At 37.9% G+C, this 12,639-nt stretch overlaps 1 protein-coding gene across 1 annotated transcript; it reads left to right on the plus strand.

Annotated features, from left to right (window-relative positions):
* The first annotated feature begins 11,437 nt into the window (after nt 1-11,437).
* Nucleotides 11,438-12,379, plus strand: LOC110284281 (olfactory receptor 12D2-like). The gene has a single exon (XM_021150002.1). The coding sequence runs from the start codon at nt 11,438-11,440 to the stop codon at nt 12,377-12,379; it is 942 nt and encodes a 313-aa protein (XP_021005661.1).
* Nucleotides 12,380-12,639: the final 260 nt, after the last annotated feature.

Consider the following 12,639-nt stretch of genomic DNA (forward strand, 5'->3'; position numbering starts at 1 on the left):
CAATAAGGGTGACCTTAGCCAAAGTGACAAACATTGGGGAAAGGGAGTTCACCTCCAGTAGATAGACAGAGCCTCAAGTGAAGGGACAGGATTACTAACCAACAGGCAAAATTTCGGACCCAGAATTGTTTCTGTCTAAAATACCTGCAGGGACAAAAATGGAGAAGTGACTGAAGGAAAGGCTGCCAAGTGACTGGCCCAACTTGGGATCCATTTCAGAGGGTTGGGGAGAGGGGCAGCCTGGGGGAGGAGCAGGCACCAAGGCCTGACACTATTACTGATACTATGATGTGCTGACCAATGGGAGGCTGGCATGGCTGTCCTCTGAAAGATCCTACCAGCTGACTGAGACAGAAGCAAATACGAATACCCAATCACTTGACTGAAGTCAGAGACCCGCATGGTTGAATTAGGAGAAGGATTGAAGAACCTGAAGGGCAAAGAGACTCCATAGGAAAACCAATAGTCTCAACTAAATCAGTCCCCAGAGAGCTCTCAGAGACTGAGCCACCACTTGCTGGTCAGAGGCCCCTGGAACAAATATATTAGAGGTCTGCCTGGGGAGAAGTTTTGCTTAATCCTCAAAAGACTTGAGGCCACAGGGAACTGGGAGGTCTGGTGGCAGGGCTCACCCGCTCAAAGGCAAGGGGGAAGAGGAAAGGGATGAGAAACTGTTGGAAGGAGGACTGTGGGGGAGGGGAGGAACAACTGGAGTGTAAATATGTAAAATAATAAAATAATAATAATTAAAAAGACACCTTCTGGTCGGTGCCAGTCTATCTTGGCCACAAACTCAGCAGACAATCCCCTGGGAGACTCCACTTCCAGGCACTCTAGCACACTCAGGATCTTAGGATCTTGGGATCCCAGGATCCCAGGATCCAAAAATCCCAAGAGCATGGTCACACCAGGATCTCAGGCTCTCAGAGGTAGCTTGACTTCCAGAAACTCTGACACACCCAGAATCTCAAGATCGCAGGATCCCAGAATCACAGGATCACAGAAAAGGCTGGACTCTGAGGAGTTCTGACTCAACCGGGATTAGAGGAAGGACAGGCTCCAATCCGATATAGCGAAGGCAGGGAGCACTTGAGATAATCAGATGGCAGGAGGCAAGTGTCAGAACAGAAGAAAGAGAAACCAAGAATTGGGCATCATCAGAACCCAATTTTTCCACCATAGCAAGTTCTAAATACACCATTCAAACCAGAAAAGCAAGATATGGATCTAAAGTCACTACTCATGATGATGATGGAGGACTTTAAGAAGGACATATATAACTCCCTTAAAGAAATAGAGAAGAACACAGGTAAACAGGAAGAAATCCTCAAAAAGGAAACACAAAAATTCCTTAAATAACTGCAGGAAAACACAACCAAACAGGACAAGGTATTGACCAAAATCATCTAGGATAAAAAGTAGAAATAGAAACAATAAAGAAATCATGAAAGGAGAAAATTCTGGAGATAGAAAACCTAGGAAAGAAGTCAGGAGTAATAGATGCAAGCATCTCCAACAGAATACAAGAGATAGAAGAGAGAATGTCAGGTGCAGAAGACACCATAGAAAACCTTAGACACAATAATCAATGAAAATGCAAAATTAAAAAAGATCACAACCCAAAGCATACAGGAAACCCAGGACACAATGAGAAGACGAAACCTCAGGATAATAGGTATAGAAGAGAGTGGAGATTCCCAAATTAAAGGGCCAGTAAATATCTTCAGCAAAATTATAGAAGAAAACTTCCCTAACCTAAAGAAAGAGATACCCAGGAACATACAAGAAGCCTACAGAACTACAAATAGTTTGGACCAGAAAAGAAATTGTTCCTGTCACATAATAATCAAAACATCAAATGCACAAAATAATTAAAGAATATTAGGAGCACTAAGGGAAAAAGGTCAAGTAACATAAAGGCAGACCTATCAGAATTACACCAGACTTCTCCCCAGAAACTATGAAAGCCAGAAAATCCTGGTCAGATGTCATAAAAACCCTAAGAAAACACATATGCTAGCCCAGGATACTATACCAAACAAAATTCACAATTACCATAGATGGAGAAACCAAGGCATTCCATGACAAAACAAAATTTACACAATATCTTTCCACAAATCCAGCCATTCAAGCAATAGTAAATGGAAAACTCTAACACAAGTAGGAAAACTACACCCTAGAAAAAACAAGAAAGTAATCTTTCAACAAGCCTAAAAGAAGATAGCCACATGAACAGAATTCCAACTCTAACAACAAAAATAACATGAAACAACAGTTACTTTTCCTTAATATATCTTAATATCAATGGACTTAATTTCCCAATAAAAAGACATAAACTAACAAACTGCTTACATAAACAGGTCCAACATTTTGCTGCATACAGGAAACCCACATCAGTGACAAAGACAGACACTACCTCAGAGTAAATGCCTAGAAAAAATTTTTCCAAGCAAAGTGTTCAAAGAAAGAAGCTGGAGTAGCCATTCTAATACTGAATAAAATCGACGTTCAATCTAAAGTTATCACAAAAGATAAGGAGGGATAATTCATACTCATCAAAAGTAAAATCTACCAAGATGAATTCTCAATTCTGAACATCTATTGTCCAAATGCAAGGGCAGCCACATTCATAAAAGAAACTTTACTAAAGCTCAAAGGACAGATTGCACCACACACAATAATAGTGGGAGATTTCAACTCCACACTCTCATCAATGGACAGATCGTAGAAACAGATACTAAACAGGGACACAGTGAAACTAACAGAAGTTATAAAACAAACAGATATCTAAAGAAAATTTTGTCCTAAAACCAAAGGATATACCTTCTTCTCAGTGCCTCATGGTACCTCCTCCAAAATTGACCACATAATCGGTCACAAAACAGGATTCAACAGATACAAAAATATTGAAATAATCCCATGCATCCTATCAGATCACCACAAAGGCTGATCTTCAACAACAACATAAATAATAGAAAGCCCATTTACATATGGAAGCTGAACCACACTCTACTCAATGATACCTTGGTCAAGGAAGAAATAAAGAAATAAATTAAAGACTTTTTAGTGTTTAATGAAAATGAAGCTGCATTATACCCAAGCTTACAGGACACAATGAAAGCAGTCCTAAGAGAAAAACTCATAGCTCTCAGTGCCTCCATAAAGAAAGTAGAAAGAGCATACACTAGCAGCTTGACAGCACACTTAAAAGCTATAGAACAAAAGGGAGCAAATCCACCCAAGAGGAGTGGATGGCAGGAAATAAACTCAGGGCTGAAGACAAACAAGTAAAAACTAAAAGAACTATACAAAGAATCAACAAAACCAAGAGCTGGTTCTTTGAGAAAATCAACAAGATAGATAAACCCTTAGCCAGACTAACTAGAGGGCACAGGGACAGTATCCTAATTAACAAAATCAGAAATGAAAAGGGAGAGATAAAAACAGAAACTGAGGAAATCCAAAGCATCATCAGATCCTACAACAAAAGCCTATTCAAGACAACTGTGAAATCTGGACAAAATTGACAATTTTCTAGACAGATACCAAGTAACAATCTTGACAGTCCCATATCCCCTAAAAAAAGATAAACAGTCATTAATAGTCTCCCAACCAAAAAAATCCCAGGACCATATAGGTTTAGTCCAGAATTCTATCAGATCATCAAAGAAGACCTAATTCCAATTCTCCTTAAATTATTTCACAAAATAGAAAAAAAATGGTACTCTACCCAAATTGTTCTATGAAGCCACACTTACTCTGATACCAAAACCACATAAAGACCCAACAAAGAAAGAGAACTTCAGACCAATTTCCTTTATGAATATCCATGCAAAAGTACTCAATAAAATTCTTGCAAACCAAATCCAAGGACACATCAAAGCAATCATCCATCATGGTAAAGAAGGCTTCATCCCAAGGATGCAGAGATGGTTTAATATACAGAAATCCATCAACGTAATCCACTACATAAACAAACTCAGACAAAAACCATATGATCATCTCATTAGATGCTGAGAAAGCATTTGACAAAATCCAACACCTGTTCATGATAAAAGTCTTAGAAAAATCAGGAATTCAAGGCCCATACCTAAACATAGTAAAAGCAATATACAGCCAACCAGTAGCCAACATCAAACTAAATGGAGAGAAACTTGAAGCAATCCCACTACAATCAGGGTCTAGACAAGATTGCCCACTCTTTTCCAACCTATTCAATAGAGTACTTGATGTCCTAGCCAGAGCAATTAGACAACAAAAAGAGATCAAAGGAATACATTTGGAAAGGAAGAAATCAAATTATCACTATTTGCAGATGATATGATAGTCAACATAACTGACCCCAGAAATTTCACCAGATAACTCCTAAACCTGATAAACAACTTCAATGCAGTAGCTAGATAAAAAATTAACTCCAAGACTTGGTGTTCTTATCATACAGATTTTTTACTTCCTTAGTTAGAGTCACTTCAAGGTATTTTATATTATTTGTGAATATTTTGAAGGGTGTTGTTTCCCTAATTTCTTTCTCAGCCTGTTCATCCTTTGTTTAGAGAAAGGCAATTGACTTGTTTGAGTTAATTTTATATCCAGCTACTTCACTGAAGCTGTTTATCAGGTTTAGGAGTTCTCTGGTGGAATTTTTAGGGTCACTTATATATACTATCATATCATCTGCAAAAAGTGATATTTTGACTTCTTCCTTTCCAATTTGTATCCCCTTGATCTCCTTTAGTTGTCAAATTGCTCTGGCTAGGACTTCAAGTACTATATTGAATAGGTAGGGAGAAAGTGGTCAGCCTTGTCTAGTCCCTGATTTTAGTGGAATTGCTTCTAGCTTCTCACCATTTACTTTGATGTTGGCTACTGGTTTGCTGTAGATTGCTTTTACCATGTTTAGGTATGGGTCTTGAGTTATTGATCTTTCCAAGTCTTTTTATCATGAATGGGTGTTGGATTTTGTCAAATAATTTCTAACGAGATGATCATGTGGTTTTTGTCTTTGAATTTGTTTATATAGTGGATTACGTTGATGGGTTTCCGTATATTAAATCATCCCTGCATCCCTAGAATGAAACCTACTTGGTCAGGATTGATGATTGTTTTGATGTGTTCTTGGATTCTGTTAGAGAGAATTTTATTGAGTAATTTTGCATCGATATTCATAAGGGAAACTGGTCTGAAGTTCTCTATCTTTGTTGGGTCTTTCCTCGGTTTTGAAAACAGAGTAATTGTGGCTTCAGAGAATGAGTTGGGTTGAGTGCCTTCTACTTCTATGTTGTGGAATAGTTTGTGAAGAACTGGAATTAGATCTTCTTTGAAGGTCTGATAGAACTCTGCACTAAACCCATCTGGTCCTAGGCTTTTTTGGTTGGGAGACTATTAATGACTGCTTCTATTTCTTTAGGGGATATAGGACTGTTTAGATCATTAACCTGATCCTGATTTAACTTTGGTACTTGGTATCTGTCTAGACAATTTTCCATTTCATCCAGGTTTTCCAGTTTTGTTGAGTATAGCCTTTTGTAGAAGGATCTGATGGCTTATTGGAATTCTTTAGGCTCTGTTGTTATTTCTCCCTTTTCATTTCTGATTTTGTTAATTAGGATACTGTCCCTGTGCCCTGTAGTGAGTCTGACTAAGGGTTTATCTATCCTTTTGATTTTCTCAAAGAACCAGCTCCTCATTTGGTTGATTCTTTGAATAGTTCTCCTTGTTTCCACTTGGTTGATTTCGCCCCTGAGTTTGATTATTTCCTGCCATCTAATCCTCTTGGGTGAATTTGCTTCCTTTTGTTCTAGAGATTTTAGGTGTGTTGTCAAGCTGCTAGTGTGTGCTCTGTCTAGTTTCTTTTTGGAGGCACTCAGAGCTGTGAGTTTTTCTCTTAGAAATGCTTTCACTGTGTCCCATAGGTTTGGGTATGTTGTGGCTTCATTTTCATTAAACTCTAAAAAGTCCTTAATTTCTTTCTTTATTCCTTCCTTGACCAAGGTATCATTGAGAAGAGTGTTGTTCAGTTTCCACATGAATGTTGGCTTTCTATTATTTATGTTGTTATTGAAGATCAGCCTTAGTCCATAAAGATCTGATAGGATGGTGGGACAATTTCAATATTTTTGTATCTTTTGAGGCCTGTTTTGTGACCAATTATATGGTCAATTTTGGAGAAGGTACCATGAGGTGCTGAGTATATCCTTTTGTTTTAGGATAAAATGTTCTGTAGATATCTGTTAAGTCCATTTGTTTCATAACTTCTGTTAGTTTCACTGTGTCCCTGTTTAGTTTCTGTTTCCACGATCTGTCCATTGATGAAAGTGGTGTGTTGAAGTCTCCCACTATTATTGTGTGAGGTGCAATGTGTGCTTTGAGCTTTAGTAAAGTTTCTTTTATGAATGTGGCTGCCCTTGCATTTGGAGAATAGATATTCAAAATTGAGAGTTCCTCTTGGAAGATTTTAACTTTGATGAGTATGAAGTGTCCCTCCTTGTCTTTTTTGATAACTTTGGGTTGGAATTTGATTTTATTAGATATTATAATGGCAACTCCAGCTTGTTTCTTCAGACCATTTGCTTGGAAAATTGTTTTCCAGCCTTTCATTCTGAGGTAGTGTCTGTCTTTTTCCCTGAGATAGGTTTCCTGTAAGCAGCAAAATATTGAGTCCTGTTTGTTTAGCCAGTCTGTTAGTCTATGTCTTTTTATGAGGGAATTGAGTCCATTGATATTAAGAGATATTAAAGAAAAGTAATTTTTGCTTCCGATTATTTTTGTTGTTAGAGTTGGCATTCTGTTCTTGTGGCTGTCTTCTTTTAGGTTTGTTGAAGGATTACTTTCTTGCTTTCTCTAGAACATAATTTTCCTCCTTGTGAACTTCAAGTCTCTGAAGAAAGAAATTAAAGAAGATCTCAGAAGATGGAAAAATCTCCAATGCTCATGGATTGGCAGGATCAATAAAGTAAAAATGGCTCTCTTCCAAAAGCAATCTACAGTTCAATGCAATCCCCATCAAAATTCCAACTAAATTCTTCAATAAATTAGAAATGGCAATCTGCAAATTCATTTGGAATAACAAAAAACCTAGGATAGCAAAAAATCTTCTCAAGGATAAAAGAACCTCTGGTGGAATCACCATGCCTGACCTAAAGCTTTACTACAGAGCAAGTGTGATAAAAACGGCATGGTACTGGTGTAGCGACAGACAAGTAGACAAATGGAATAGAATTGAAGACCCAGAAATGAACCCACACACCTATGGTCACTTGATCTTTGACAAGGGAGCTAAAACCATCCAGTGGAAAAAAGACAGCATGTTCAACAAATGGTGCTTGCACAACTGGCGGGGCCAAGTAGTGCTCGCTAACAGGAGCCTAGTATAGCTGTCTCCTGAGAGTCTCTGCCAACACCTGACTAATACATATGCAGATACAGCCAACCATCGGACTGAGCCCAAGGACCCCTATGGAACAGTTAAAGGAAGGACTGAAGGAGCTGAAGGGGATTGCAAGCCTGTAGGAAGAACAACAAAATCAACTAACTGAACACCTCAGAGCTCCCAGGGACTAAACCACTAACTGAAGAATATACATGAATGGGTCCATGACTCCAGCTGCATATGTAGCAGAGGATTATCTTAGCTGGCATCAATGAGATGAGAGGCTCTTGGTCCTGTGGAGGCTTGATGTCCCAACTTAGGGAGATGCTAGAGTGGTGAGGTTGGAGTGGATGGGTAGATGGAGGAGCACCCTCTTAGAGAAAAAGTGAAGGGGAATGGGAGTCTTCAGGGGGAACCTGGAAGGGGGACATTTGGAATGCAAATAAATAAAATAACCAATAAAAAAGTAAAAGCATGTTGAGGAAACATGAGGAACAAGCAAGGAAGCAGCACCCCTCTTTGGCTCCTGCATCACTCTGCAGGTTCAAACCCTGCTTGAGTTTATGGCCTCACTGCTTTTGATGATGAACTTTTGATATGGAATGAATTGTTGAAATAAGCCCTTTCCTTCCCTTAAGTTGTTTTTGGTCATAGTATTTCATCATAGCTATACTAACCCTAACTTAGATAAGTGTGTGTGTGTGTGTGTGTGTGTGTGTGTGTGTGTGTGTGTGTGCGTACTCTATCACTTTCTATTATTCCCTTGATAAAAAAAGTCTCACTGAACATGGAGTTCCCCCACAACCCCACACCAGTAGGTTGACAATCAGCAAGTCCTAGAGATTGTCTTGTCTTTGCCCCTTCCCCAGTACTGCACAGATACGCAGCCACACCCAGGTTTTTAAGTGGACCCAACTAAGTCCTATACTTATAAGCAAGGACTTAGTTTAAGGACTTCATTCATTTTTTGCAAACTGTTTTGGCAGATAATCAGATCTCAATAACATTAATCTTCTGACCAGTTGTAGTTTTTAAAAAGTCAATGGTGTTCCATGATGAACATATTAAAAATATGCAGTCTGTCAAGTTGATAATCAACAAGTTAATATAGATTATTAAAGACATTAAATGAAAATAATACTGGTGATCAGTCTTTTTGTGGGGTGGGGCACAGTGTTGAACAGTTATGTCAATCAACAGTTAGAACAATTCAGTACTGTTGATTTCTGCTTTGTTAGCAATTTTCCATACAATACTCTCAGTGTGACATGATCAATTTTCATCAGAAAGGGAGCTGGATTTTCACCTCCAACTATCCACTTTAAATTTCAGGGTATTTTTTCCAGGGAGTCCTCAGTAACAGATAGTGAAGTTTCACTTCTATCTGAAGAAATTAAGGGAAGTTTTGCTAATAAAAAACTTATTAGGCCATGGAGACTTGGATTGTCCTTTATTTTCTATTAAGGATTAATCATAATTATACAATAGGAAACACAACAGAAAAGTGGTGATTTCATAAGACGGTTCCTTGCTTACTCTTAGAATAATTCTCAGCACCAGGGGACAAGCTCTCTCAGGACTTTTATTTTTAGAGTCTCATGATTTTTAGAGCCAGCAGATTTTTTCAGAAGGTGAGAAAGAAATTTCTGAAGACAAATAATTTATGCCGTTGGATTCAGTGCAAATAACTCATCCTTGTAGACTGATCCCTAAACTGTTGCCTCATATATTTTTCTATTATTTATAATCACGAGAAGCAGAGCCTTTTTACCTGTCCAGTCAGGTAAGAAAATGAAAACACAAGCAGGCTGGAAAGTTGGTCATACTTTCTGTGTTGTGATCTGCCTCTTCCTGGCATTAGAATGAGTGTCTAAGATTTAGACTTACTTTCCCATTTTATAATGGGCCAACTCCCTATTACAGGTCATAAAAACAAGTTCTTTCTCTCATTTTTACCATCATGCCTCATTCTCAATTCAACATGCCTGGGTCTTTAGTCATTATCCAAAGCAAATCTGCAATCTCTAAATATTGAAACAATAGTGAAAAAAAATCATGTCACAGAAAGAAGTGTGGCAAACAAAATGTTCTCTAAAACTCAGGGAATGTTGACCTCTTGTTTGATTTATTGTTCCTTGAGGTTTTGGGTTCGTTTTTTTTTTTCAAATATATTCTTGATGCAAGTCTATTTTGTGGATTAGAAAAACTAGAATGACAGTGTTTGGAAGATTATTTGCATTTTTTAAAAGTAGTAAGGATTTTAAATATACTGTGCCTAGCTATCAAAGAAAGTTACTCTGTTGGGAGATGGTCTTTTGAGGAGGTGGAGTAGAGGTTAATTCTAAAAATCATCCCGATAGTAAAGCCAAAAGTGTCATGGGCTCTCAAAGACTCCCTACTTTCAACCTGATCATGTCAAATAAACTTCCTCTCAACTCCAACCATTTCTTTCTTTTAGGAAGTGGCTATGTATGTCTATCATTTCAGACTTTCTTCTAGTTCCTACTGTCTACCCATGTGCTCCAATACTTCAAGTGTCTCACATGTCCTGGCTTGTCTTTCCTAAGATGTAAAAGCTACACAGGGCATCTATTTAATGAAAAGGAACAGAAAAGAAGCTGCCTCACCAATCCTATCTGCCACTGCCAGTACAGCCAAAGATGTTGCTGGGTCCTTGATAAAATATCCAAAAGAATTTTTTATAGCAGTGATCAGTACAGATTTAGTTTTAAGTCATGTCTTATAGTGAACTGCTCATTTATAATTCCTAAAGAGCTAAGTCATTCACTGAATAAAATATTTTTAGGTCAATTCAGAAAAAAAAAAATATGAATGTATTTCCTTACTAGAAGTCAGAGTTTCTTATGAAAAGTAAGGTTAAATAAAAAAAAAACACATAAAAGGCAGAGTTTCTTATTATGAAAAGTAAAGTTAGATTAAAAAATAAAAAATAAGGAGAGCTTGCAACCTATGGTAACATAGAAGAGAGTTGGAATAAAGCAGACAGACAGACTACTTTGTCATAATACAACAGGTGCCAGGGACTTGCTAAAGGACCTGTGGTGAAAGTGAGTTCAACTTGGAACATACCTTTATAGCTGAAGGGTGGATTTATTTCTGTCAAAGTGAAATGATTTCAAATATGTCATAAGACAAAAGTAGGATTTATAGAAACCAAAGGCATAGATACTTAAGAAGACATTGTTTTGGTGAAACAAGGAAGGAACTTGAGCTCGCAGAAAGTAGTTCTGTATTTAAGGATCTCAAGAAAAAGGAAACAAGAGATATGTACAGCAATATTTTTCACTGAAGATGTCACCTGATTTCTTGTTTGAGAAAATGTTCAGGCTCAAAATATACTAAGACAATAAGCCAATCATCTATTACAGCAATGAGATTTTCAAAATATCTCAAATTGACAAAGAGTGTGTGATTTTGAGCTCCCCGCTGCCTTTTCATTAAATAGGGCCCCTTGACTTTACTGGGCATATGGGCCAGGAAGAGATTAATAAAGTAGTATTGTCAGCATTAATAATCGAAGAACAAGTGACTACTGTTATTTTAGGGCATTTCTACTTCTTCAGAGACTTTATGATGAAATTATTTTATTCTTGACTGTTACTCTCATTTGATGATTATACTCACCAGATAAAGTATTGTATTACAGAATCTTTTAAAAAGCAACATATCACGCATTTAGAGATAAATGAAATTTTTATTCAAATGTCGATGTTCACAGCCAGAGAACGTGATGTCTAGACAAAATGGCACCAAACTCTTAGAGACGGAAAGTGTTAATGATGAATCTAAATTTTAAACATAGTTAAGTCAGATATCATGGCTGTTCAAGATCTAAACAATCAAATATTACACAGGATCTGAGGCTGGATTACACAAAGCATTGATTTTTCTTCCTAGGCTGCCTCCTCCTCCTCTTCTTCCTCATCTTTCTCCTCTTCCTCATCTTTCTCCCCTTCCTCCTCCTGTCTAAGCAAGAAAATTCTAGTCTGGAAAGATTGGCCTCATTCCTGGTTGTGTTCTACAAACTATGTTGTATTTTTTTAGGTGATGTTGAATCAAACCTCTGTCACAGAATTTATCCTTTTGGGAGTGAGAGACATACAAGAACCACAGCCTTTTCTCTTTGGTATTTTCTTCACCATCTACTTTGTCAATATAACTGGGAATGGAGCCATCCTGATGATCGTCATCTTAGACCCAAAACTCCGCTCACCTATGTATTTCTTCCTGGGAAACCTAGCATGTCTAGATATCTCCTACTCCACTGTAACAGTGCCAAAAATGCTGCAGAACCTTCTCTCTACAAACAAAGCAATTTCCCTCTTGGGATGCATAACTCAGCTTCATTTCTTCCACTTCCTGGGTACCACAGAATCCCTGCTGCTAGCAGTGATGGCATTTGACCGCTTTGTGGCTATCTGCAGACCACTTCACTATTCTGTCATCATGAATTGGCAGGTCTGTATCCTTATGGCTGTGACCATCTGGACCATTGCTTTTCTCCATGCCTTGCTTCATTCTGTAATGACATCTCGTTTGAGCTTCTGTGGTCTCAATCATATTCATCATTTCTTCTGTGATGTTAAGCCATTACTGGAGCTGGCCTGTGGAAACACTGAGCTCAACCTTTGGCTGCTTAATACCGTTACAGGTACCATTGCCTCAGTCCCCTTTTTTCTGACATTTCTCTCCTATTTCTACATCATCACCTATCTTTTTCTCAAGACCCATTCTTGCAGCATGCTCCACAAAGCATTGTCTACTTGTGCCTCTCACTTCATGGTAGTTGTTCTGTTCTATGCGCCTGTTCTCTTCACCTACATCCGTCCCACCTCAGGCAGCTCTTTAGATCAGGACAGAATCATTGCCATCATGTACAGTGTGGTCACCCCTGCTCTCAATCCACTAATCTACACCTTGAGAAACAAGGAAGTGAGGAGTGCATTGAGTAGGAAGGTGAGAAAATGTCTCTTACTTGAAGAAATCTAAAGAACTCTACTGAGGTATAAATAACCAGGCAATAAGAAATTAAGATATATTTCTAATATTAAGATATGTTTTTAAGTATGACAGATGCACACATACATTATGAAAAATTGAATGATGGAAAATACATGTAAAAATATGTTCTAATTAAAGTAAGAGGAATTTGAACTTGTTGGACTCTAATTATAGAATTCAGTTCCTGAATTTGTTTTGGACATATTAGTTGATAACATGGACTTAGGACACACTCTAATGTGTCTTGT

This window comes from Mus caroli, unplaced genomic scaffold (assembly GCF_978045245.1).
Source record: "Mus caroli unplaced genomic scaffold, Mus_caroli_1 scaffold_18, whole genome shotgun sequence".
NCBI lineage: Eukaryota > Metazoa > Chordata > Mammalia > Rodentia > Muridae > Mus > Mus caroli.